Raw genomic sequence first — 25374 nt, forward strand, 5'->3', positions numbered from 1 at the left:
ACTAATAAATAGTTTGACTCGGTTTGAAAGCATGGTGTGCTTGCGTGAGCTAAAGAAATGTTCAAGTATGCTAGCTATGTTAACCATCTTAATTGACTTATAGTAACATAATATATTACAGTGATGACTTACAGAACCTATAGCTCATATTAACATCAACGAAGGCATTCATATAGTGTTTTACTCTTATTGGAAAATACCAAAGATCTGTCAAATTGGAATGAGGCAAGGAGAGTCTTTTATCTTTAAAACAGCGCCGTGAACATGAAGACTGCACATGTGACCCACCAGCAAGCCAGCCAGCTTCTCCACAACAAATTTGTTGTTGTTCTGGGTGACTCGAGTGAGTACAAATCCACAACGTTTAGAAAACTGAAGCCCTCTTGGAAAATATAAAAAGCGTTATCACTATTTTTCTCTTTTCCAGTTCAGCGTGGGGTATACAAAGATCTCGTTCTCATCTTACAGAAAGATAACTACCTGTCTAAGCCTCAACTGAAGACCAAGGTAGATATGAACCATGAATGTCTCAGTATAATTGTGGTGTTTTCAGGACAGTGCACATGAGCATATTTAAATATTGAAATATATTCCTATGGGCTCTGTAGGCCAAACTCATTAAACAGTCTGGGCAGAGTTACAGAGATGGTCCTTACCAATGAGCAGAAGGGTTGGGGCTATATGATGTCAACCAAGTTTATTAATGATTGGGTGTAAGGTGAGGAGAAAGCAGCGCAAGGAGGTCTGTTTTCAGATTTACTCCAGAGTTTACATTTACATTTAGTCATTTAGCAGATGCTTTTATCCCAAGCGACTTACAAGGATGTATACACATTTTACACTGATGGCACACTGCAAGTCAGGATTAAGTAGGGGTTCAGTGTCTTGCTCAAGGATGCTTCGACATGGATACAACTAGCAACCTTCTGATTACTTAACGACTTCTCTTCCTCCTGTACCACTGTCGCCCAGAGCTAACTTAATTATGTGTGATTCCCCTTTCTCAAAGCAGATTTATCTCACTGGTTAGATGTATCTAAAGTAGTGAAACAAGATACATCAATCCAACGCAAATGCAAATCATCAGAATTGTGTAAATTAGTGAGCGCATGAAGCAATTGTTTCTCCACCCAGTCATAGACTGGTCTCAGCAGTGACTATTCCAGTTTAGTTTTTCTGCGAAAGACTTAATGCCAACTTGTATTCCAGTTCACTTCACTAAATGTAACATTATTCCCCACCTATGGCAGAGAGTAGATACAGCAGACTCATGTTGGCATCTGTTTCTGTGTATTCCGAGGGAGAGGAGGACTTTGAGAATGATGTGCTAATTGAGGGCGGCATGAGAGGACGGATGACCAACGGAACTGAGTACAAGGAGGTCAGACAGTACACTTCGGACCACCACCTTGTTCGCTTTTATTTTATCACTCGCATATATTCAGAGTATGTGCGGAGCATTTTAAAAGAGTTTGAAAATGGACTTAAACCGGATGTGGTCATCATCAACTCTTGCGTTTGGGACGTCTCCAGGTATTCATCTCTGTCTAGTGAACCATCATTAAGGGTCTCTTCAATGTATTTGACCTGGCAGTTTCACACAGGATTTTGATTGTTTTATTGTCTATTCTCAGATATGGGAGAGTATGGGAGCCGGACTACCTGGAAAATCTGACCTCGTTTTTCAGGAAGCTGAGAACCATCCTTCCAGACGACGCTTTGATAATCTGGAACATGACAATGCCTCTGGGCAAAACCATTATTGGTGGCTTTTTGGTGCCAGAGGTAGATCAATCAAAAAACATATCCTAATTGTTTGGTTCAGATCACATGAAACATTTGGACAAAATTGCCATTTTTAATGATATGGCTTCAAACATCAAAGCTATACATCATGTGTGTACGTAAATCTAGATTTGGGAATGTAAGTTCCCTCAGGACCTGCAAAAGACCTTAAGAAAGTTACTGTCCTGAACTTGACTTCATAAAATATATTAACCTTAAATCAAGTATTGATTTAAAAAGGAATAAAGTCTATACAGAGGGGGAAAAAAATATTTTATTTCATCCTTAGACATTCCCTTATGTCACTATGACCACAAATGCACAGAGCCGGCTGTCCTTCCCCACAGATTGCAGAGCTGGGCCCGTCGCTGCGATTCGACATCATTGAGGCCAACTACTGCAGCTCCACGCTTGCTAACGTGTACGGCCTTGACGTGCTGGACCTGCACTTCCAGTTCCGCTTCAGCCTGCAGCACCGCATGAGGGACGGGGTGCACTGGAACGCCGTGGCCCACCGCCGCATGACCTGCCTGCTCCTGGCGCACGTTGCCAACGCCTGGGGCGTTGAGCTGCCACTGTCGCAGCCGCCAACAGGTACGCTTGCCGCCCAGGCACTTTGATTAGCACCAAGGTGGTGGAGGACAAGGAATGGCAAAGTCTGCAAGTCTTTCTTGACAGTTGGAAAACAGACGTATATTACTGTTCATGTTGGTAGAGAACAGAGGCAGAATTTGGTCTAATTGTGTGTGTGTGTGTGTGTGTGTGTGTGTGTGTGTGTATTCATTCAGAATTTTGTGAAGATGAAGCTAGAAGTAGTAAAAAATAGTCTGGCCCTGAGTGCACTTGTATTCTGGTGACCTTTATACTTACATGTATTCAGTTCATTCTTGTGCAGAATCCCCGCTAATTCAGTGAAGTGTGTCTCTCTCTTATAGGACTGAATCAGAGTTTCTCTGAGCAGGTTACGGCCAACAGGGAGATCCACCACCACCAAACAAGATTTACTCAGTCAGGTAACTACGGAGCGATGAGACATGAATGGTCTGATGCTACCTGACCGGATCTACTTGTATCACTCTACTATACTCTCTCTCGCAGTCACTAGGTGGAGACCCAAAGAAAGGAGGGTCAACTACTACCGGCCACCTGCCGCCCCCACGATGGCTCCACACGGCTATGAAGGAGAATGTCAAGGTATTATTTAAAGCACATGGATTCCCAAAAACAAATAATAATATCCTTCCTCAGAATTTAGTTCACCTTTTTTTAGTTCACATTTATTTGTCTGTTGTGAAATTCTGGTGTAATAAGCTACTGGTTGAAAACACCATGACATTTTCAATGTTCCAGGACCCCATGACCGGTGGAGGGAACGTTATGTCCAAGGTTTGCAGTGTTGATCCATTCATTCACTGTGTTGAATTATGACCCAATCACGTGTCAGTTGAGCACTTGGGCTTTCTAGTTGCACTTTATAAAGATCACAAATAGACGTTTTTTGCTTGCCCACCTGAAGGACATGTTGCAGTTTTCTTTGTTGCAGTGTGTGTGTGTGCGTGCGTGCATGTGCGTGTGTATGTGGGAAAACATGTAGGTCAACAATATTGACCAGTAAGTATTTTAATGTAAAATTCATGTGGAACACTAGCTGACAACTGCATCATTACATTTTCAAATGTCCAAGGACGCCATGACCAGTGGATGGTACCTTCTCATGTCCGAGGTTTGCAGTGCTGATCCACTCCTGCACTTTAATTCGCCTTGTCATTTGGTCAATCAATCTCTCTCCTCTTACTAGTCACACCAATGGGAAGTTGGAGTTCAACTGTGTTATTCTTTCACTTCTATTTATTTGGGCACTTGGGCTCTGAAGACAATTCCAAAAGGCTGGGGTTTTCTCTCTCTCTGTGTGAGTGTGTGTGTGTGCGCGCGTGCGTGCGAGCGAGTGAGCGAGCGAAACGTGCACCATCATGCAAATTTAGAACATTCCACTTATTGTATTGTTATTGTAAGGTTCTGATATAAAGCTGGTTTAAAGTTGAATCATGACATTTTCAGCTGTTCCACAACGCTATGACCATAGGATGGATCCTTCTCATGTCCGTGTCCGAGGTTTGCAGTGCTGATCCACTCCTCCACTTTAATTCGCCTTGTCTCATTCGGTCAATCAATTTCTCTCCTCTTACTAGTCACACCAATGGGAAGTTGGAGTTCCACTGTGCTACTCTTTCACTTTTCATATGGGCACTTGGGCACATCTGAAGACAATTCCAAAATGCTGGGGTTTTCTGTGTGTGTGTGTGTGTGTGTGTGTGTGTGTGTGTGTGTGTGTGTGTGTGTGTAAGATCGTGCACATTTAGAACTGTCCACTAATTGTATTGTTATTGTAAGATTAAAGTTAAATCATGTCGTTTTCAGCTGTTCCAGAACGCTATGACCAGTGGATGGCTCCTCCTTATGCCCGTGTTCAAGGTTTGCAGTGCTGATCCACTCCTACACCTTATGTTCTGGGCCATGTCTTACGGTTGATCTCTCTCTCTCTCACAATAGTCAAGCCAATAGGAAGTTGGAAGTTCTGATGGGTAACATTGTAAACTTGCCACCTGTCAAAGTTTGATTTTATTTAGTCATATGGCCTATAATAGACCTTGAATAAGGTGCTGATTTCTGCTGGTGTACGTTAGAAGCTCCAGCTTCCCACCACAAGTTTTCTCCAGTAGTATTCTCCCCCTCTTCCTGTATGTGAAGGCCATCTATCTGTCTACACCAATTCTGCTGTATCGTCTATCAAACGCCCACAATTTTGGTCATTCTTGTATTTTAAAGACACAAGTGTAGTAGCAGGATTGAGTCTCAGATATGCTCCCGCAGTCAGTACGTCACTATTCCTCTCACATCCAAAGAAAAATATCTGTTATTGCCAATCTAAATATGTTACTCTGACCACCTATGGTTTTCACATGACTCATTCTGTTTGTGTTTATTTTTCACTAGACCCAACTGGATTCAACAGGTATGGGCCGATCTACATGGATCGGTACCTAGACAGGGAGCCTCATTTCAGGGAGTCATACTTCCATCCAAGAGGTGAATGAATGTTTGTTGATCAGCAGATGCTTACCTCTAATGTTCTGTTAACCAAGCCTTAATCTTCCTACATTGTTGAGGCTTTCTTAAGAAAGTTATTCCTATCTAATAGGAGCCTTGTTTCCTTCCTCAGACCAAAATTTGTCCAGAGACTACATTCCACCTTGGGCTGGGCAGGCTTATGGTAAGGCCAGACCCAAAGGCATAATTTATCCCTCTTCCTTGCATTTATCCCATCGAATGTTTGAATTTGATAACGCTGTAGTTAACACACTAATCTTTATGTGGCCTCCAAACCACAACTTAATGGTAACCATGGCACCAAAGGTGTATTAGTGTTTCATCATTCAATACTTAATTGATTTTTGCTTAAATAATGTATGTAGTGTAATGTATGTAGTGTTCAGATACTGTTGAATAGGTTATGCAGTACATAGTGTATTTTCCCTGTCAGCTTAATTCACATGGATGACTTTGTTATGGTCCAGTTCAGGATTTGATGCACAGTGGAATCATCACACTCACAGCCTATTTAAGCACTACTATAATCAACATTATGAAATGGCTGAAATTAAACTAGACGTGTAAATGTTAGACTGTACAATGATGCGATAGGATTTTGTGTAATGAGGTCATACTGCTGCTCCAAATCCACCTCCTCATCGATTTACAAGTAGTACTGAGTCTGTTTTCAGTATTAGAATGGTAGTGATATGGGCTCTAGATCATGTGTACGATTATCATCCAAGAAATGTAAACAATTGTAGATGTTTGTTTAGGGGTCAGGGAACCCTTTTACTGTTTAAGTGGTGATTTGAGTGTTTTTTCTTCTCATATGAATGTATTATCCAATGTGTGTGTGTGTGTGTGTTCGTGTTCAGGTGACGACTATGGATATGTGAGGCGGAAGAAGTTCTCCAGGCAAACCCAGTACAGGCCATATTGAGGGCCCTTTACCTTTCTTTAAGATTATAGTTCGGAACAGGTTTTAGAATTGTTTAATTTGTTTTAATGTATTGTTGAACTTTTGAATTTACATTTTCATTCTGAATAAAATGTGTACTTTTCTTTTAGTCTTTTTCCCTTTAATATTTTAATAAAGAGGGTGGAGTTGTTGGGATGGCACTTAACACTGGGATACAGTTGGCAATTAACTTTCAAGACAGTCAAGACATGGACTATGAAACACCACACATGTTCCAATTTCAGCTTACAGTACCTAACTCTAGTTACTTAGTTGCATTATTAGGAGTTATCTGATAACAGTAATAACAGACTCCTCGAAGAACCCCAACCTCCTGGAACCCAATATTAGCAGCCCCGGTGCTGAGTGTCTCTTTCTCCAGCCACAAGACCCTGGCATCTGGGTCTTCATCCGAAAACTGGATGAGGCTTCCAGTGCCTCGTAAAACACCCAGGCACTGTCTTAGAATCTGCTCTGCCTTGAAGCGTCCATCCCGGGATCTCAGCAAAGCATCTGTGGTGCCTTTGTCCACAATCAAGTCCAAACTTTGTGGTTTGAAGTGTTCCTTGAGCCGAGCGCAGTCCAGTTCTAGAAAAGCTAAGCTGGATAATGGACTTTTAGGCTTAACTACTGTGCTCTTTGTATGTTCCTGCATGAGCTTCACGGCAACCGGAGATATATCTACACAGGTGACTTCAACTGGCTTTGGTGAATGTCTGTAAATGCCAGGACCCAAGGCTGAGGTTCCACAACCCATGTCCAGCACATGCACCGGGGTGTTTGAATCTGTGGGATGCTTAAGGAGAGGGAGGATGATGTCTTGGACTGAGTCAAATCCAAAGAACCACTCAAAATTCTTGAACTTGTTTGTAGACTGCTGGCCGTTGGTTTCCAAGTAAAACCGGTCCCACGTGGCCTTTTTGTCCATGTTCTCAATTAGCTCAGCTGTTTCGAGCCAGACAGGAAGAACTTTATGTCAATGCAAAGAAGCTCAGTCAAACTGCTGAGAAGCTGTTACAAATCAACCAAATTGCCTACAGCCCCAAAGCCAACATCCAAACCATAGGCTCATTTAAATTGTTACTTTGACGATATTTTAATTACTGTGCATTTATAGAAATGCAGCATTTTTAACGTCTGCCTTGATTGTGGTGTATCAAGAAAGATCATGTTACACTAACTTGTTAAACTTGTTTGGTGCCACCGCCGAGCCACACCGATCATCAGTTGGCATCTTCTCGGGTGTATTCTGCGCAACATTTTCTCTTCACACGTATTCAAAATCCCTAGACCCTTTTTAAACAAATGTCACCATGTCCAAGGACATAAGTACCCACAGATAAAAAGAAAACATGAAGGAACTACATCATAAGTACGACCCGGAAGTAAATTAAGGATTGAGGAGGGAGGGGGGAACAACAGTAGATCTAAAATGGCGGATGAACAGAAGGAAACAACACAGGGAGGGATGGAGGGTGAGTGAAATAACATGTTTTTTCTAGTACGAATAATATGTCAGTCATTGCTAATTTGTCGTCCGCGCCCGTATATATCATTTTAAGTATTGTAGTTCCATTTTTACAAAAAATACTGATTTAGGAGAGATGATATTTTTTGCACAGCCTCTTGGTGCAACATGAGAAGGAGCAAAGAAAGAAATGGGGGAGGCCAATGCTTATAAGTCACACAAAGAGAAGTAAACTAACAGGCGGTAGATTATTTTGCCCTAAAGACGTTTTTCAAAACAACAATTCATCCTTGAGTTGTATTCTCGGCACGTTTAGCCTGATGTTTCGGTGCTGAAACGATTGTGTAATGGCTGTCCGACGCCAGAAACGAAACAGGATAGTTAGCCAGCTAGCTAGCAAAGCTGCTAATCAATTCCAGCCGACCTACAAAAGTGGAACAGTGGTTATTTGACGCATTGGATGGAAACAATACACGGATATGTGTTTACACGGAAGCACATGCTATTGCATTACTCTACGCCAGAAAGCAACGACATCCCAGCATTTTGTGCGCAATACTCTTTCATGTATCTATCTCGATGTGCTAATTGTGTGTGATGACAGCAGGTCCGATCATCGTGTTTTGAATTGGAGTCAACTGTTTTTTGAAGAGATGATTGATACATCACACCAGTAGAAATGGATAGAGCGGGGAGTTACGATTTAAACAGGTTAAGCTACCTTTGCCAAGGAGAGTGGTTAGCCATACAAAGTAAACAACTTTGTTACTGGGTACTGGAGGTCCTTAAATACACAGAGTCCGACGTTTTTAAACGGTAACTCGAAACAAATGGTTTAACAAAACGCATAGTGTTCAATATTTTTTTTTGTGCTCAAGTTAGTAAAATGATGTTCGTCAAAATAATATTTGACTTAATTTTTCCCCTCTAACAATAATTAAATTCTGGCATGCTGCAGGAGTGAACTGCCTCGCTTATGACGAGGCCATAATGGCACAGCAAGATCGTATTCAGCAAGAGGTGAGTGGAGATTATTTTAATGGAGGTGATGTGATGTTAACACATTTTCAAAAGGGATGGGTTGTCACATCAAAAATATTAGCTTGTCCCTTATTCCTCGATTATACCTTCGTTCTGTTCAAACTGTTGCTGGTAAGTTTGAGATGAGGGAGTGTTTTGCAGTTCTGCTGAAGAAACATCAAGTTGTGCACTCACTCCTTTTGTTGTGGTTGTCAACAGATAGCCACTTCCACTCCCTTAGTGTCAGACAGACAGGAGCTGTCCATTCTGCAGAGAGAGTATGCACAAGATGACAACATTTACCAACTGAAGATAAAGGTAAATCCATACTGTTAATTCAATCTGGATTTACAGACATTACATTTTTTGTTACAGACATTACATTTTTTTTTAAACGGCTTCTACAAAAACAGTAGAACACTGATCCTATGTCCAATAAAAAAAAGCAAAGCAAAGAAATCATCCATGTGCTTTTGCATCTTTGCCTGCCTTTTTTAGGACTTGCATAAAAAATACTCATATATCCGAAAGACACGGCCTGATGGAAACTGCTTCTACAGAGCGTTTGGCTTTTCACACTTGGAGTCTCTTCTGGATGATGGCAAAGAGCTTCAAAGGTGAGGAAGAGGGCATTGTATTTTCATTGCCAATTAAATTTGTTCTATGCTTTTTAAGTGATGTACTTATGATATTGGCTATTGTTGCTGTCTGCATAGTCTACAGAGCGTGCCTGAAAGAGACTGCAGTTTATGACATTACTTAGAAAGATCATCGCCACCACACATCCTCATTCTGTAGAATCTTTTTCTATTACTACTCTTAAGTACGTATATTCACCTTACAGGTTTAAAGCGGTGGCTGGCAAGAGTAAACTGGACCTAGTGACCCAGGGCTTTACTGAGTTCACTATTGAAGACTTCCACAATACTGTGAGTAATGACGCTTTTGGGTTTTCCTCATGGCTTGATGGTGGGGGGGACGGAAGGGGTGTTTCGTATCATAACTCATCAAACTTCCAGTTGTGTGAATTGAAAATGTCCACAAACCTAAATAGTCTCTCTTGTATCTTTAGTTTATGAAACAGGTTTTAAGGGGAAACATTTTCTCTCTCTCTCTCTTTCTCTACTGTAGTTTATGGACCTCATTGAACTCTGCGAAAAACAGCCTCCGCTCGAAGAGGTGCTCAACTCGTTCAATGACCAGAGTGTTTCAGATTACGTGGTGGTCTATCTGCGGCTGCTCACCTCCGGCTACCTACAGAGAGAGCATGCTTTCTTCCAGCACTTTATCGAGGGAGGCCGCACCGTCAAAGAGTTCTGCCAGCAGGTAAGGTTTCATGGTTAAACAGGACCAAATGCTCACATAGTTTTGTGGTGTCCATACTCAGGAGCCTGTTGGGGAAGTTTCTTTGAGTTTCAGCCTTTGACTAGTCAAGGTTTGACTAAAGGATGTCAGTGAAACAAGACACTGACTTTATGGATCCGTTAGGAAATGTAGGACTGATGTGATGGGCTGGCAAAGAAAAAGGGTGGGGGGACAAGCAGAGTTTGATTTCAACTCTGTCTACTTCTTGCTTGACATCAGCAACATTTTTGCTGATTGGAAGAAATTCTTCACCTTGAACCTTGAACTCTGTTTACCATCTGTCTAATATCAGGAGGTGGAGCCCATGTCCAAAGAGAGCGATCACATTCACATCATCGCCCTGGCTCAGGCTCTAAACGTCTCCATCCTGGTGGAGTACATGGACCGGGGCGAGGGGGGCACGGTCAACCACCATGTCTTCCCGGAAGGTAGTGACCCCCGCGTCTTCCTCCTCTACCGACCGGGCCACTACGACATCCTCTACAAGTAATACCAGCCTACTCTCCTCTCTTCTCCTCTCCCACCCCCTCCAACGCCTCTCTCTCTGGGCCTTGATTCTCATACATCCATGTAGCAATTTGAGACGGTCACAATGCGATTGTTGACAGTCCTATCTCGACAGCCACTATCTAGAGATGTGACTGACTAAGCAAGTTAACAGTCGCGAGTTCCACATGGATGTTTGAGAATCCAGACTGATGTCTTTGCATCATCCCACACCTAGGAAGGTGGGGTGGAACAGGGTGAATGGGGGGTGGGGGTGGTTGGCGGAGAATGGAAACTCACCACAGCAGATGCCACGTTGATTTATGCGGTGTGTTGGTGTGTTGGTGTGCAAGGGTCTCTGATAGCGGCTCACTGTGGATCGCAGCCGGCCCTCTTCAGGGCCTGATCTGACTTGTCAGCAGCTATCTGGGTTTGTGCTACGGTATTGGGGGAGGACACAAACAAACAAACAAGCAACAAAACAAATTTGCTCCTCACTTGAGTTTATTACCCTCTTCTCATCACACACACACACACAAAATGATAAACTGAAATGAATAATTGAAAAGGGGTGGGGTGGGGTGGGGGGATCTTTCAATGAAAATGAAAACCTTAGCAGTGACTCCAGGCCTTTAGAGAGTTGTACAGTTTTTTTTTTTTCTTTTGTGGTTGTAAATGTTATCAACTTGCTTTTGTTAGTTTTTTTTTTTTTCCTTTGTTACACTGCGTTTCATGAGTTTTATTAAAGGGATCTTCACCTTATCACATAGAGTGGTTTACTTCTCGTCTCTTCCTTTTGTCATAAACCATTCTCTTTAGTGTGTAAATCACCACATCCAGAAGTTAAAGGAGCAGTCCTTGATTATAATCCATTTCACTTTTCACTAAACTCTGGTGTTCCTGCAGTCCTGGCTCTGTTGGCCAAGAAACAAATTGGCTCGCACCGAGCCATACACTCTTCCAGCCAATCAACAACTTTGCTTCCGGAGAACAGAAGGGACGGGTCCATTTGATTGGCTGTTGAGTTCAAATTACTGATTTTTTTTCTTTGCCAAGATTGATGACTGCAACGTTTTGTGCAGTCTTGTGTCTAATATCGGAGTGCAATGGCAATCTGTATTTGTGTATGAGGTGTGTTTACCTGACATTTCCCCCTCCTGAGAAGACCAACAACACAAGTAATTCTCATGTTTGGAAAAATACTTCCCTGAAATACTGACTGATTGTGTTGGTGGTGTTAAATGTTTCCCCTATAGCATAATCCTTACATCCTTACCACAGTTTTACGCCTTTCATCTGGGTTTGGTGGTTGGAAAAGGAGAAATCTTCAGTCCTGGGTTAGAAGATTATAATATTTTACATTGTGTGCACAAGATTCTCATGTACAATATGAATTTGGCATCAATTTCATACATTTTTGGTGGTTTTAAGACCATATGCAGTGAGGGATACACATGATTTCACTGCTGGTCCTGAGACTTTCCATGTATAATGCAAATCTCCCTGAACATTATGGTTTAAACCATCAGGATTAAAATAACACTGCAGTAATTTGACATTTTTTGAGGTATGGTTTTATAGGCAGATAGTTTTGGTACCATACTCAAATTAATTTGATAGCATGTGCTCATGTGAAGGACAGATAAACACCTGCGTCTTCCCACTAGCCATCCAGGAAATGCCCTTGGTAGTTCTGTGTTGCGGGCTCGAACACCATGGAAGAATAGCTTTCACAGCATGACATTGCTTATACTGCCAAAATACACCAGTTTGTGTGTTGGCAATCTTATATCAGTGGCAACTGGGCTGTCAGTGGTGTTTTGCAAGGTTTTTGCATACCTTTTAAGTAGTTAGCTTGCTAGTGCTAAAAACAGCTGAAGCATGCATTTAAATCCCATTTAAGGAAACAAGTTTTAATTCATAACAAAATCAGACCTTTATTCCTACTTGGCACACATACAAAAAAACTGACAATCAAAGGAAAACATCAGGTCTGCGGGTCAAGCATGATCTCGCAAGTGCGGGCCAGTTCCCCCAGCTTCATGCGCGTGTACTCGGCTCTGTTAAGCGCCATCTGGCAGTCCTTGCGGGCAGAGTACGTCGAGCCTTCGTGCGGCTGACCGGTAGCGACCTGAAATCCAGGACAAATCGCACAAAACTCATCCAAAACATGTTCATTCAATTGCATAAAAAGTAGCATTCGTTTGAAGGAATAACTTGGGGAAATGACGCATGAGCTGTAGTGTCGTTCAATTGTATAAAGTCAGATCCCTTGAAATGTAATTGAGAGTTCAGTTAATTTATATCTGATTAGTGGCATCATTGTTAGAAGTTGACCAGCTATACAGCGTCTCGATATTGTCGTTATACTAATCAGAACAACATAATCGCGCCAATCCTGTCAAAATGAACACTATTTGATGAAGTCACAATTTCTATGGTATGAATGACATTCTCGTGCATCATTTCGGTTCAGCGAAGTCGTTTTTGTCAACTGAATCGACAATGCGCTTACCTGTGTGAGGTAGCGAATTTGAGAGCTCAGCTCGTTCTCCACTCTGTTGACGGATGCTGTGAATTGATTGAGCTGTCGGTCGATGAGGCCTGCATTGTGTTTGTCCTTTGACAACTCCAAAACAATAGTTCCTGCATGGGATGGATTTTATTAACTTATTTTTTCAGGCAAGACAGACAACAGCACTGAGTTTACGTATGAGACAAACTTGAAAAAGCTTCAGCTAAACTGAAATGTACTGAAAACGTTATTCCTTAATTTCGCCTACAGTACGTGGTTACCCTTCGACTGTTATTCCACAAATGAACTCCATGACTGCCCTTCACTATTCTGTAGCATCGGTTGACGTTACTAACGTAACGAAATAAGTTAATTGAGTAAATTATATATTTGATTATACGATTGCCAGATACGTTTATCCAGCTATCAATAGCAAGCTAGCAACTTAGTTAACAAAGCTCACCTGCACAATGAAGAATGATTGCAATCTCTTTCTCGACATCCTCCAAAGCACGAAGACGTTCGTTAGCCATTGGATTCTGCAGCTGAGAGCCAGCCAAGCCAACACAAATATAATAAATAGTTTCCGTTTGGCGCAAAGCTAATCAGCCAAGTAAACGTTGGCTCGCGAGTTGATCTATTTTGTTCTATCCAATGCAGTCATTTACAAACATTAACCGTCTAAGCATATACTGAACTCCAGCCTGGTTCAGAAACCGACGTGACTATGAGGGAAAGCAAAGCAAAAGGTAAAACTTCCCTTCTTTCGATTGTTTTGTTACGTGAACATATTCAATGAAGTAGGTGCACAGAACGCTCATGGACACTTCCGTTTTAAGGTAGCTGTGTACATGATGTCAGGCTGTGTAGCCTTTCACAATAACGGAGAGCATGCAAGGACAAACCATTCGAATATGGCTGGACTGAAAAAACGCGTTTCACAAATGTACCGCCTGCTTTGCACGGCATCAGTATATCAAGAAGCAATTCTACATAAATAAATACATTAAAAAACACAAAATAAACACTGACGACAAAAACGGTATTAGAACAAAGTTTTACATGTGAGCTAAACATCACGATAGTACATAGAAAATAATATGAAGTCCTATTTACAAAACCACAAACTGGGACACACACAGGAATGAAGAGATACACACGGTTTGGCATGTTAACTGCTTTTCTTATTTTTACATTTTCTAAAATGCAGTACAAAATAAAGAAGCAACAAATATTTTATGGCTTTTAAAAACATACTCTTTCAGTGTATTTTAATTTCATTCATTGCCTAAAATAACATATTGCTTATACAGTAAGTTTTGTTGGTTTTCTTGTTATCAATAGGCCTATATGATTACATTAATTTAAGTAAATTACAATTAGGCTAGCTTGTATTCCGTATACCCTTAATATCAATTTGAGTAGTCATAACAAAAGATTTAGCTTTAAACACTTGTTTTCAAACGAAATTGAAAAACTTGACGTGATCTAGAAACCAAACTGATTGCTTGCAATTCTCCTACAAACCTACTGAGGCTGCATGGAAAATATATACATAATATAAATATGTATTTATATTATATATGTCATGTCTGATTTTACAGTTAATTGGTAAACAGACAGATGAAACAAATTGCCATTCAGATTGAAAAGCAAAAACGTTGACATATAGATCAGGGTTGAGAGAGGTGTAACAATTAAGTCGTATTAACATTCAAATATAGTTGCCATCTCATTCAGGAAGTCATACATCAACCAATTCACCAAGAGAAAAACTGGGACCTCTTTGGGACTGAAGATAACTCTCTTTTCCAACTCCATATTATGCAAACATGCTCATGATCATGATCTTTCAAATAAAGCAGGCGATGGAGTAATTAAGAACTATGTAGAGTCAATGCAGTGACTTACAATCTGATCAACAGGCCAAGTATAAGCACTCCCTGTGAACCCGCTGAGGCACCCATCAGAGTCTGAAAGGGTATGTCTGTGCCATTTATGCCAAAGGGAACACCTATCAGAATCTCTCTCTCTCGTAGCATCCCGTCAGGTGAGAACATATCAAAACCAAGACCTCAAAAGGCCTTAATCTTTGCTGACTTTTCTACCCTTAATTGTTTACTCATCATTTGGCAAACTGGACTGAAAAACGATCCCCGCAATTTGAGCAGTGTTTGTATGCAGAGAGCCCTAAAATACATCCAGAATGGGGTCTAGCAACCGGGGCCTGAGGTGATGAAATGCATTGCACTCTGTATGGTAGACACCTATAATGGCGATTAAACTACTGTACATCATAGCCCTCCAGCAGCTGGGTTTTACACAATGGACCTCCACAGACCGACAAAGGTCAGGCAGTAACTCATATACAATATTTAATAACCATGATCATATGTACAGCGTGTGAAGAGTACAGCAGAACATTTAAGGTTAGTTTTTATTTTTCACTTTAATAAAAAATAAAATAGAATCTTAATAAATCAACACAAAACAATTAAAGAAAAAATAATGGCAACATTTCTTTTGTAATATCTCTGGTATATATAATGACAGCAAAATAATAAGTAGTAATTCAGGAGTAGTTCCTCATTTTATGTCCCCTTTCCCAGCCCCCACACATTATTTTTATTTCGTTTTTAAGAGCAGGTTTTTTTTCTCCCTCTGGTTTCTGGGAGGTAAATGGTACAGCATTGAAGAAAGCTTTGGTTTCTTTCTTCAGTAGAGCTGAGGCACAGACACAGAACTAGCTACTGGTCACAGACACTAGAGGGCACTGCAGAGTAAGATATCTTATTCAGAGTGCTTCCCCTCCTCTCCTTGTAGACTATTAAGAAACCCTCAAAATAAAGGAAATTACGAGACAAGTGACAGTTTCTTAAGATAAGGGTGGTCCGTATAATAAGATGCATCAGGAATTCGATTCAGCATTTCGTACATATTCAAAGTCAATTGAACATGTCAAAATGGAAGTTTTGCTTCTCGTAAATGACCTCCGACAGAAAAAAGTAAAATTTGACCCTTAAGCATGTTTTCTTGACACAGAATTGTAACATGTCAGGATTGTCACAAGTGGGAAATCATGGCATGCTGATTCATTTCAATAGGAGGCACAATTCTCTCTACCAACACTATGGTATTCAATCATTTGTTACATATAAAATGTAAAACCTTAAGGGGTAAATTGAAAAAAAATAATAATATAACTACATACACGCATCAAATTAAACGCCTCCCATATGAAATAACAGAAAGCCATGAATTCATACGAGTGACTTTAAATAACTGTATGCTGTACATCCTCAACCTCTGATATAAAAATGTATGGACAAAGAGCTTTGCCAAAACTGTGCCTAATGGGCCCTTTGTTTTTTGGCCAATAGTCTTCAGCAAGATGATGGCTACTAATAGCCACAGGCTAGGGTATTCAATTTAATTAAATTTAAAAAATAATGGCACAAAAAGGTAAAATTTGTCAATTGCAATTGTTTTTTGTAATGCTTCCCAGCCAAAGTGGACTAATTAACTACAGTTTCATGGACTGGAGTCAAAGGTCATTGCCAAGCGACGTTTTTTTTCACTATATGAAGCAATTAAGACGCACATTTTTAAAATATATTGGATTTGTATCCGTTTCAACTACCAGTGTTTGAATTGCATGGGTGTAGATACTGTACAATATGTTCATGGTGCATATTTCCATATGTTGGCAGGAATCATTTTAGAATTTTTCAATCAAATGCATCTTCACTCATGCCGTCAATTAAGGAAAAACAAACAACAAAAAAAGAAAAAAAAACTTTTGGCAATAAAGTTCCAGCCAACATTGACCTCGGAAAACATAAAAAGCCAAAAAAAAATAAAATCACATGGTATCTGCGCTTGCCTGATTGTGTGTGTGTATGTGGGTGTGTGTGCGTGTTTGTGTGTGTGTGGCACGAATAATTAGGCATCTTATGTGTCTGCTCTTGGTGCCAATATACCAGAGACTTGAGACAGCATATACACACTTTCTACAGTTGGACATAACAAATAGATGATCTTTCTCAAAGAAAAAACAAAAAAGAAGATACAAAATATCTCTTTGTGGTCCTATATATTCAGCAATCTTATATTTTCTATGCATAAAAAAGGCCACACTCTTCTGTGTGTTATAGGTGCACTGCTTGTGCACAGGAAATGACATAAGCCCATCTGTCGCTCGCATTTACAAAGATATGTTTGCGGTTAACTTGACATATCTGTATGAGTTCCCAGGACTGCAATGCCAGTGTCTGTTATGCATTAAAGGTACATAATGGACAGGTATTTTCTTTTACGCCATTACAGGAAGGGAGAGAGGGAGGAAGAAGACGACCCTCCAGAACAAACATTCTTCATCCCCAGCTGCTAACTTGTGCAAGACAAACACGGAAGTTACATGGTACTTATGTCCTTACATTGGTAATGAAGCCCACCTCATATATAATGTTGGACTTGATTAGAAAATGAAAAACAAAAACAAATAAAACACGTATGCATCAACCCTGAATCATTGGACCCTCAGCTAGCCAACCAGTCCAGCCAATCACCACTTACATATGCATCATCTAGTTGAACCAAAGGGGAACGAATAACCCGCTAGACCACTGTATTGCAAATGGTCAGAAAGACGATAACAAGGACCAGTGGAAAAACATTTAAAAGAGAAGGAGAAAAAAACGAAATAGTAAAGGGAGGATTGAAGAAGAAAAAAAACAAACAGACAATATGAGGGATAAGCATTCCATGTTTTTAAGACTGCCCCTGTGCTGGTCATGGGATTGGTTTGGGGGGGGGGCTGGGCTGGGCTGGGCTGGGCTGGGCTGGGCTGGGCTGGGCTGGGCTGCACTGGAGGGGTGGCACAGGTGGGACGTTAGCAAAAGTGGTCGTCTTCATCCTTGTCGTCCTTCATGCCCTTCAGTCGCAAGCGAGCAAAGTCCTCAAACACAAAGTCATCGTCCTGAGAGAAATTACTGCAGGGAACCAGACAGCGGAGAGGAGAGGGGAGACAGCAGGGAGGAGAGGTAAAAAAAAAAAAAGAAAAAAACACAACATCAGGAGGTATGAGAGCAGAATGATAAAATAAGTGTGTACTCACACACACACACACAACCAATTCTAACAAAATGTCTAAATATTCACTAGATTTCAATAATTTAAGATGTCCTAAACACGAGACATTCACATACATGCACACACACACACACACAAACACACAACCAATTCTTACAAAATCTTTAAAAATTCACTACAATTCTATTATTAAAGATGTCCTAAACACAAGACATTCACATACATGCACAACACTCACACACACAAACACACAGCTTACTTTGTCTCAAACTCAATCAGGTTGGTGTCCACTGGGGCATCTGTTTCAGGCACAGCTGTTTGAAAAAGAAGAGAGCCATGATGGAGGTTCATACACAGCAGCAAAAGAGGCGTTTAGGCATTTTCTTCGGATGGAATAAAGCAATTCAAAGAATCATTTAGTGGACCTAGTGTGCTGAGTGGGAGCAGACCCAAAACCTACCTGACTGGGGCCTTGAGTTGGACTGGTCTGTGGGTTTGGGGTGCATCAGGACAAAGGGCAGCTCCACTGCCACATCACTTTTTAAAAAAAGAGACTGAGAATTAATGTGTGTGTGTGTGTGTGTGTGTGTGTGTGTGTGTGTGCGTGTGTGTGTGTGAGAGAGCATTTGCTACGTGGAGTATTCAAGTATGTGCAGTAATTAAAATAATTACATTCCATAACATTTTGGTGTACCCTTATTGCGTTACACGTATTTGTGTGATACTTTTACTTGTTAGTTTGAGTTAATAATAGGATGGTAATATCTGTATGTGTTTGTGCCTGCATGCGCTCTTGTGTGTGTGTGACTGTGCATGGTTGTGGGTGTGTGCGTGCGCAAAACTCACCCTCCACGAGACACCACAAGCTTGACCTTCACTCTGTATGACACCAGGATGCCCAAGACCTCCTTATTGGACACATCCTTCACTCTGCAGACAGATTGCACACACACATCAGTCCTCTTGTATTTAAACATGCCATACAGCACACAATCAACTGCGAAACACGTGTGAGAGCATTGATTTATATATTACTAAGCTCCTATGTTGTCAAAGACCCATATTTACGTTTGAAAGTAGTCTGGAGTTTGTTTAAGATGCGTGCTTGGGGGACCTGGTTACAGGGACACTATCAGTGCTCAGGCTGCCCTATAACAAGCCCTCGTCTGCATGGGGAAGTGAGGGTCACTCGTAAGTGCTCCTGATTGAGATCCGATTGAGATGTAGATTCAGCTACCCACACATCAGCTCCATCAGAAACGATCAGAGTTGGTAAAAGAAAAGAAAGATACAGGTTCAGACATAAAAACTAGTCCCCTATATGTCATCTCCTGGTTGTCAAACAGGACCAACTTGCGAGACACGGAAAGGTAGTTCCTGGAAACCAGCAGGAATCTTTAGGCCAACGGTGAGGAGGTAAATGCGCCGCAGGTGAAGTGGAGGCCGGCTCCAACCGAAGCTCTACTGCCTTTGACATATTTTCAGCAGCCTAAAAATAACTCTGAGGGGGAGAGACGGGACACCATTTCCACCTTGGAACACCTGTCTGACGAGTCTGCCTAAAAATATGCGCACTCTATCACATTTATTCATCGAACACAGCAGTCGTAAAAATAACCAAATCTAAAAAGGGGGGTTCAGCTCAGGGACAAACTATAAACGAACTATAGGCATGTGTGTGTTTTTTTGCCTCTGTCAGCCTTTGTGCTGCTGCTCTGATTCCTTTTTCTTCAGGCGTCTCAGAAAAAAAAAAACGGTCCAATTTTGTTCAAAATAATGTTGCGTTCCACTCTGACCACTGTAAAAAGCCCAATCCACACTCACTCAACTCCTCAGATCTGTGTCAAACCTTACTGAGGCAAAGGAATTTCGCTCCACTGCCCGAGCACCCAATGCTGAACCTTGCTATCTTTGGTGCGAGCCTGTAGCGAGGCACGCCTGGCCTGACGCACACAATCTTCAAGGAATTCTCATTTGGAGCCCGGCTGGGAATAAAAACACAGGTGAGCCGTTGGGTTCGTAAACTTTGGCTCAGGACCCCACCATTCCTCAGATCAGCATCCAGATGGGGCGCCTCACTGGAAGGTGTGCCCGGACTGTCCTGAAACAGAGAGTCCTGGTGCATTGGGTGCACTGGGAACAGGAGATTAACTCTGAGCTTATTAAACTCCTCAGCGTCTTTACGCAAGGCTTTCCTGTGTGTAAGGAGCTCTCAAGGCTGGAAGTCTTAGCTAAATCCTCTCAAAACAAGCTCTCCATCTTGGCCTGGATGCATTCAGAGCATTAATCTGCTAAATAATCTGGACAAGCTTGATAGAGTGGACCTGGAATCTCCCTGTTAGGCCGTGCTTCTCTGAGACTGGGAATGAAGTGACCAATGAGATGAATTTATATAATAGATTTATTCAGATAGTCCACAGCAAATCCCAATTCCATAAGAAGCTCCTTGACATCTGTGATGTCATGCAAAGTGCAGGCGATAGGAGAGGAATGAGACAAACAAAACAGTGGTTGGTGAGGACGTTGACTGAGGTAGGTATGGCAACGGTTTAATTTGTCCCTGCACATAAATGGGTTATCAATTACAACAACAACGTCTAGCTAGCCATTAACTTAATAATAATGAGTGTACGCTTTTTAGCTTGCTAAGTGAATTGTAAGTAGTTTGCATTAACATTCTGGCTGCTACCCTTGTTTCCTTTACTGTCATCTGTTTTTCATAACCTGCTTAAAAAGGCAGATATTGTATGTAATATGGTTGTTCAGTTCTGACAGTGTACATAGCCTTATCATAGCCTAGGAAGTAGCCAAGGCTGTGGAATAAGAATGTATAAAGGTCTTAAAAATAGGCCTATTGATGGATGGGAACTGTGCTGGCATTGTTCTCTCCAAACGCATAGAAATCAAATCTGTTTTCAAAGCTAGCAGACCAAATACAGCTATGCTCTTTTCTCTGAGGCAGATTTGCTGCTTAGAGTTTCTTAATGCATCCAAATAAGTAGTCAATCAGTTTATCCAGATCTGAAGGCTTGCCTTCCAAAATATTATTATGTATGAGGTGTCCATGCACTCGCATTTCTAATTATTACAATTAACATATCACTATTTATTTCTAGCAGTTCCTTCACTTTACCCATGGTGTATGTATCCACAGACATGCCAGACACAACATCAAGTATAGTATGCTAATTATTATGTCATTGTCCCATGCTCAGACTTCTGCTTTGGGTCCCCAGAGTCAGACAGGCGCGCACACACACACACACACACACACACACACACACACACACACACACACACACACACACACACACACACACACACACACACACACACACACACTTTTGGGAGTGTGTCACTCACATGGTGCTGGAGGCCAGGTTGGTGTCCTCGTGCTTGAGCTTGCCATCCAGGGCCAGGCCTCTCTTCTCCCGGTTATTGTTAAGCGTAGGGGTGAGTGTGTAGACCTTACAGAACGTGGAGCTGGGGGACACCTGGTCACTGAGTAAGGGGAAGGAAAGAGAAAGAAGAAGGGAGGCAGGGAGAGCGAGAGAGAGAGAGAGAGATAAATCACACCGTTCAAACTGCACCTGGGCTTGTTGCATAAACACCCCACACCTGACTCTATGCTAAAATCAGCTGTGTTGAGTGTGAGAGGGTGTGTGTGTGTGTGTGTGAGAATGAGAGAGGAGTGTGGGGGGGGGGGGGGGACAGATGGAGCAGCGCTATCACAAAACTATTGCTTTTTTTTTTGTTGCTGTGTTGCCAAACAATAAGCCTGGCTGTTCTTAAACAAATTCGTTTTATTAATTTTTTTGCTATGATCAACTAACAGAGAGTGGGAGGGCAGGGCCAGCAAATTGAGCTCCATTTGGCAACTGACACTGGCAGATGCCAACAAATCATGGATACCAAAGGGAAAAGATACTGCCGTAAGTGCCAGCCAAATATTACGGGAGAGCAGCACTTTTTTGTATTCATAATGCACCACAGACATTCATAAATAACAATCAAATAAAGCAAATCCTTCAGAGGGAAAAACTAAAGAATGGCTTTCTAATGGCAGCTCAGTCTGTCTGTACTGCATCAGTACAGACCTACTGTGGGAAAGTGGAATTCTTTATAAGTGCACAGTAGCTGTCAAATAAGGAAGTTGAGTGGATAGAGGGGGAAGAGGAGAGAAACAGAGAGTGAGAGGGAGGGGGGGAGACAGAGCACTTGTGTGCGAGCGGGCTGCGATGACAGGAAGAAGTATGGAAGACAAACAGGGCAAGATCACAGGAATGTGCTTGTCAGGAGGTAAGAGATTCACTGTCTCCTTGTGTGTGTGTGTGTGTGTGTGTGTGTGTGTGTGTGTGTGTGTGTGTGTGTGTGTGTAAAGATGAGGAGTACTGAGTGGTCATCTGAGAACAAGGATAGGCCTGTGAGAGACACAAGTGGAGTAGAGAAGAAAAATAGATAGAGAGTTCTGAGTAAGTGACTGTGAGCGAGTGAAATTGAGTGGGAGTGAGTGAGAGAGAGAGAGAGAGAGAGAGAGAGTGTGTGTGTGTGTGTGAGAAAGAGATAGTGTGTGAGAGTGTGTGAGAGAGAGTGAGAGAGAGAGAGAGTGTGAGAGAGAGAGTGAGAGTGAGAGAGAGAGCGTAAGAGTGAGTGAGAGTGAGAGAGAGTGAGAGAGAGTGAGAGAGAGAGAGTGAGAGAGAGTAAGAGTGAGTGAGAGAGAGGGAGAGAGTGAGAGTGAGAGAGAGAGTGAGAGAGAGAGAGAGAGAGAGAGTGAGAGTGAGAGAGCTGCTTCAGTGAGACCAGAGGAGAGCAGGCCCAGGAGGTACAGACACAGGAGGGTCGTTCACAACAAGCAGGAATTTGCACCAGGGCCAGAAGCGGGAGGGGAAGATGCTCTTGGGTGCAGAGCTGTTTGGGTGGGAGGGTTGCACCATGGAATTCATCATGTGGTTTCATGTTAAGATTGTTATTATTAACAAATTGTGTATATCAGTTTTGTAATAGCTAGCGTATCCTCCTGATACATTGTGTTCTAATCAGTATATAAAAGTAGAGGAAAATACTCTGTGGGCTGAACAAAAGTGACAGAGGGAGCTGTGCTAGGTACAGGTTGGGCTTTCACATACTCTGGTACATGAACGCCCATGGTAATGGATTCCTCATTACGGGGAGGTGTGGAATGTGAAGAACTAGGGCAGTTCCTGGGGGTAGTTGGCAGTGGTCCACGGGGCACAACTGGAGGAAAAGCAGCTGCCAGTAAGGGACGCAGGTGGCCCCTCAGGTTGAGCAGGGAAATCGGGGTGGATGTTGAGGGGTTTGGGGGGGCCCACGGATCCTTTCATTGGCTTGGGGCCATACTTACTGGCAGGACTGTCGGCTCACAGACTTGTTGTAGGTGTCGCAGGAGTGCAGCACCACGTCAGTTACCTGCAGCACTAAGAAAGAACACCCACACTGTGACATCACAATAGAGAGCGGCGCCAGCGTTGGACCTCCCACCCAATGGGAGAGCAGCAAAGAAAGGTGAGGTAGAATAACTTCTTTGTGACATCACACAGGGAAGGCAGGGTAACTTGCGTATAAAAGAACCACATGTAGCTGTATTGTGTCATACAAGGGAAGCCACTGACCAATGGGAGTACGGCAGAAGAGAGCGGTGACCCATTGTGCGATCACTAATTAATTGTATGGTCAATCCATACACCGGAGAATAGCAGACATATAAAAAGTGTACTCCTATGGGACGTAATTGGCCAACAGAGGCCAGGGTGCTGGCGGGAGAAAACTGGCTGGTTACTCTGAGAGAATCCAACAAGCGCCTACTCTGGTGGATGACCTGAGACCTACACCTTCTCAGACCTGTGTCAAGACCTGAGGCTTTCTGAGGGTTTTTTTTTTTGGGGGGGGGGGGGGGGGGGGGGGGAATGACAGTGCCTTTGGAAAGAACGAGGGACGATTGAAGTATGAGGAAGGAGAGAACAGTTGAAAGAGAAGGAGAAACCTGTCAGACCCCTTGTCATGTGGAGAGATGAAGGGAGGAACATAGAAGTACACGGAGCATGGAGTTGCCAGGAAAACAAGTGAGAAACAGACTAGAGAGGAGGAGGAGGAGAGAGAGAGAGAGAGAGAGAGAGAGAGAGAGAGAGAGTGAGTTGGAGAAGATGTATGGATGAGGCATGAATGGAGTGGAAGAGTGCAGGCAAAGACAGAGGGGTACTCACTCGGCCTCCACCTGGGCCACGGGGCATTTGTACTGTGCGGTGCTAAACAGACAGATGTCAGCATACTGCCGCACTGTGGGAGAGAACAGGGGACAACACGGAGCAGGGTTACAGGGGCAGGAGACACACACACACACACACACACACTACGCGCACGTGCGCACACACACGCAGCACATCGATCTTACACAACACCACACCACACACTTGCAATAAACACAAAACAGTGTCCAAGTTAAAAGCACACTTTACAGCAATAGGCAAAAATACACTCACAAGTTACATAAGCAAGTTCAAAGGATTTCTTGTACCACAATGTCCCACAAAAAAAAAAACATTTTATTTCTCTCTCTCGCCATTACTTAATAATAAGACACACACATAGACACAGAAGATCACAGACATATACACACACACATACACACACACACGTACACACACGTGCACACACACACACACACGCACACTAAGGGAAAGAGTACACAGCGACAACATTGGCTCATACAATCAGTACGCAAACATTTGCAGGGCACACAAACCATCCCCTCCGTCTCCCTCTCTCTCTCCCCAACACACACAGTCACCATCAACCAATATCGACTAGGCCCTGCTTTATCTAAATGTATGCAAGACAAGGCCCTGAATGAGGGGAGAGAGTAAGCAAATAGCCCTGGCTATCTGGCTTTGCCGGATGCCTTTCCACATTATTTGTGGCACAGATCAATATTAGACACACTGGACACCCTGGCAACTTCGGCTATCGATAGAGAGTCCATAAAATGAGGGTTGGGTAATAGAGTGCTGAAATAAAAAACCTTGAAGTCTTATCATAGTGGAATTGAGGGGGAGAAACGTACAGGTGTGAGGGAAGTAAGAAACAAACGAACAAATACAAACACAAGCACACACAGTCTTGGTGAGCAGAAAGGTAAGACAGACTAAGAGACAGACAGAGGGACAGATAAGACAGATAGACAAACACGCAAACGCATACAGACACATTTAGATAGGCAGGCAAACAGAGAACTTAGAGAGATACACAGAGGGGGAAAAGAGAGAGCAAGAAAAGAAAAACCCCAGACGAAATGTCCTACCTGAGATTTTGATCCGTTTGACTGTTTTGGTGGAATTGTTGGTGACGTGGACATTCACACTAATGGGCTCACCGTGATAGTAGAGCTGAGAGACAGACAGAGAAATAGAAACATTGATAAGAGAGAGAGAGAGAGAGAGAGAGAGAGAGAGGGGGAAAAAGAGAGAGATGTGAGTTGGCATGAAGAGACACTCTAGTCTTGAGTGCTCCTTCACACTCGTCACTCTGGTCACGAATTCATGTGTGGCTCCCATCAGAACTCACTTCACATGCCCCTCA

At 42.4% G+C, this 25374-nt stretch overlaps 5 protein-coding genes across 5 annotated transcripts in view; 2 read left to right on the top strand and 3 right to left on the bottom strand.

Moving 5' to 3' along the window:
* Positions 1-264: 264 nt before the first annotated feature.
* fam113 (family with sequence similarity 113) lies at positions 265-5818 on the top strand (the record flags this gene model as incomplete). The annotated part of the gene is made up of 8 exons (XM_080859826.1): positions 265-343; positions 428-507; positions 1301-1533; positions 1635-1785; positions 2133-2379; positions 2721-2798; positions 4780-4872; positions 5754-5818. 8 exons carry the CDS (start codon positions 265-267, stop codon positions 5816-5818), a joined length of 1026 nt encoding a protein of 341 aa, XP_080715952.1.
* A 79-nt stretch (positions 5819-5897) lies between these two features.
* On the bottom strand, positions 5898-7200 carry cskmt (citrate synthase lysine methyltransferase). The gene is made up of 2 exons (XM_080859893.1): positions 7018-7200; positions 5898-6781 (listed from the first exon to the last, which is right to left on the bottom strand). The coding sequence occupies exons 1-2, from the start codon at positions 7094-7096 to the stop codon at positions 6102-6104; spliced, it is 759 nt and encodes a 252-aa protein (XP_080716019.1). The 5' UTR covers positions 7097-7200; the 3' UTR covers positions 5898-6101.
* Positions 7201-7250: 50 nt separating this feature from the next.
* Positions 7251-10740, top strand: otub1b (OTU deubiquitinase, ubiquitin aldehyde binding 1b). The gene is made up of 7 exons (XM_080860023.1): positions 7251-7311; positions 8263-8324; positions 8544-8642; positions 8823-8941; positions 9169-9253; positions 9456-9650; positions 9982-10740. The coding sequence occupies exons 1-7, from the start codon at positions 7269-7271 to the stop codon at positions 10177-10179; spliced, it is 801 nt and encodes a 266-aa protein (XP_080716149.1). The 5' UTR covers positions 7251-7268; the 3' UTR covers positions 10180-10740.
* A 1356-nt stretch (positions 10741-12096) lies between these two features.
* On the bottom strand, positions 12097-13504 carry med11 (mediator complex subunit 11). Its single transcript, XM_080860020.1, has 3 exons — positions 13154-13504; positions 12691-12821; positions 12097-12306 (listed from the first exon to the last, which is right to left on the bottom strand). Exons 1-3 carry the CDS (start codon positions 13221-13223, stop codon positions 12163-12165), a joined length of 345 nt encoding a protein of 114 aa, XP_080716146.1. The 5' UTR covers positions 13224-13504; the 3' UTR covers positions 12097-12162.
* Positions 13505-15109: 1605 nt separating this feature from the next.
* The window catches only part of arrb2b (arrestin, beta 2b), a 44856-nt gene continuing 34591 nt past the window's right edge, over positions 15110-25374 (bottom strand). Inside the window, exons 9-15 of the mRNA XM_080860012.1 lie at positions 25097-25181; positions 24003-24075; positions 21145-21282; positions 18628-18711; positions 18242-18318; positions 18041-18095; positions 15110-17681 (exon numbers count right to left, since the gene is read on the bottom strand). Coding sequence (XP_080716138.1) covers positions 17582-17681; positions 18041-18095; positions 18242-18318; positions 18628-18711; positions 21145-21282; positions 24003-24075; positions 25097-25181 — 612 coding nt within the window. The 3' untranslated portion in view covers positions 15110-17581. The remainder of the gene's footprint in view (positions 17682-18040; positions 18096-18241; positions 18319-18627; positions 18712-21144; positions 21283-24002; positions 24076-25096; positions 25182-25374) is intronic.

The sequence above is a fragment of the Sprattus sprattus genome (genome assembly GCF_963457725.1).
Source record: "Sprattus sprattus genome assembly, chromosome: 21".
NCBI lineage: Eukaryota > Metazoa > Chordata > Actinopteri > Clupeiformes > Clupeidae > Sprattus > Sprattus sprattus.

What these genes read in the sequence shown, in the direction of transcription:
- med11 (XM_080860020.1), bottom strand. Translation starts at nt 13,223, where the DNA reads ATGGCTAACGAACGTCTTCGTGCTTTGGAGGATGTCGAGAAAGAGATT. An exon ending in AATCATTCTTCATTGTGCAG is followed by an intron (nt 12,822 to 13,153) that starts GTGAGCTTTGTT and finishes CATCCCATGCAG; the next exon opens with GAACTATTGTTTTGGAGTTG. An exon ending in AAATTCGCTACCTCACACAG is followed by an intron (nt 12,307 to 12,690) that starts GTAAGCGCATTG and finishes CCTGGATTTCAG; the next exon opens with GTCGCTACCGGTCAGCCGCA.
- cskmt (XM_080859893.1), bottom strand. Translation starts at nt 7,096, where the DNA reads ATGTTGCGCAGAATACACCCGAGAAGATGCCAACTGATGATCGGTGTG. An exon ending in GCACCAAACAAGTTTAACAA is followed by an intron (nt 6,782 to 7,017) that starts GTTAGTGTAACA and finishes GGCTCGAAACAG; the next exon opens with CTGAGCTAATTGAGAACATG.
- otub1b (XM_080860023.1), top strand. Translation starts at nt 7,269, where the DNA reads ATGGCGGATGAACAGAAGGAAACAACACAGGGAGGGATGGAGG. An exon ending in AACACAGGGAGGGATGGAGG is followed by an intron (nt 7,312 to 8,262) that starts GTGAGTGAAATA and finishes GGCATGCTGCAG; the next exon opens with GAGTGAACTGCCTCGCTTAT. An exon ending in TCAAAGAGTTCTGCCAGCAG is followed by an intron (nt 9,651 to 9,981) that starts GTAAGGTTTCAT and finishes GTCTAATATCAG; the next exon opens with GAGGTGGAGCCCATGTCCAA.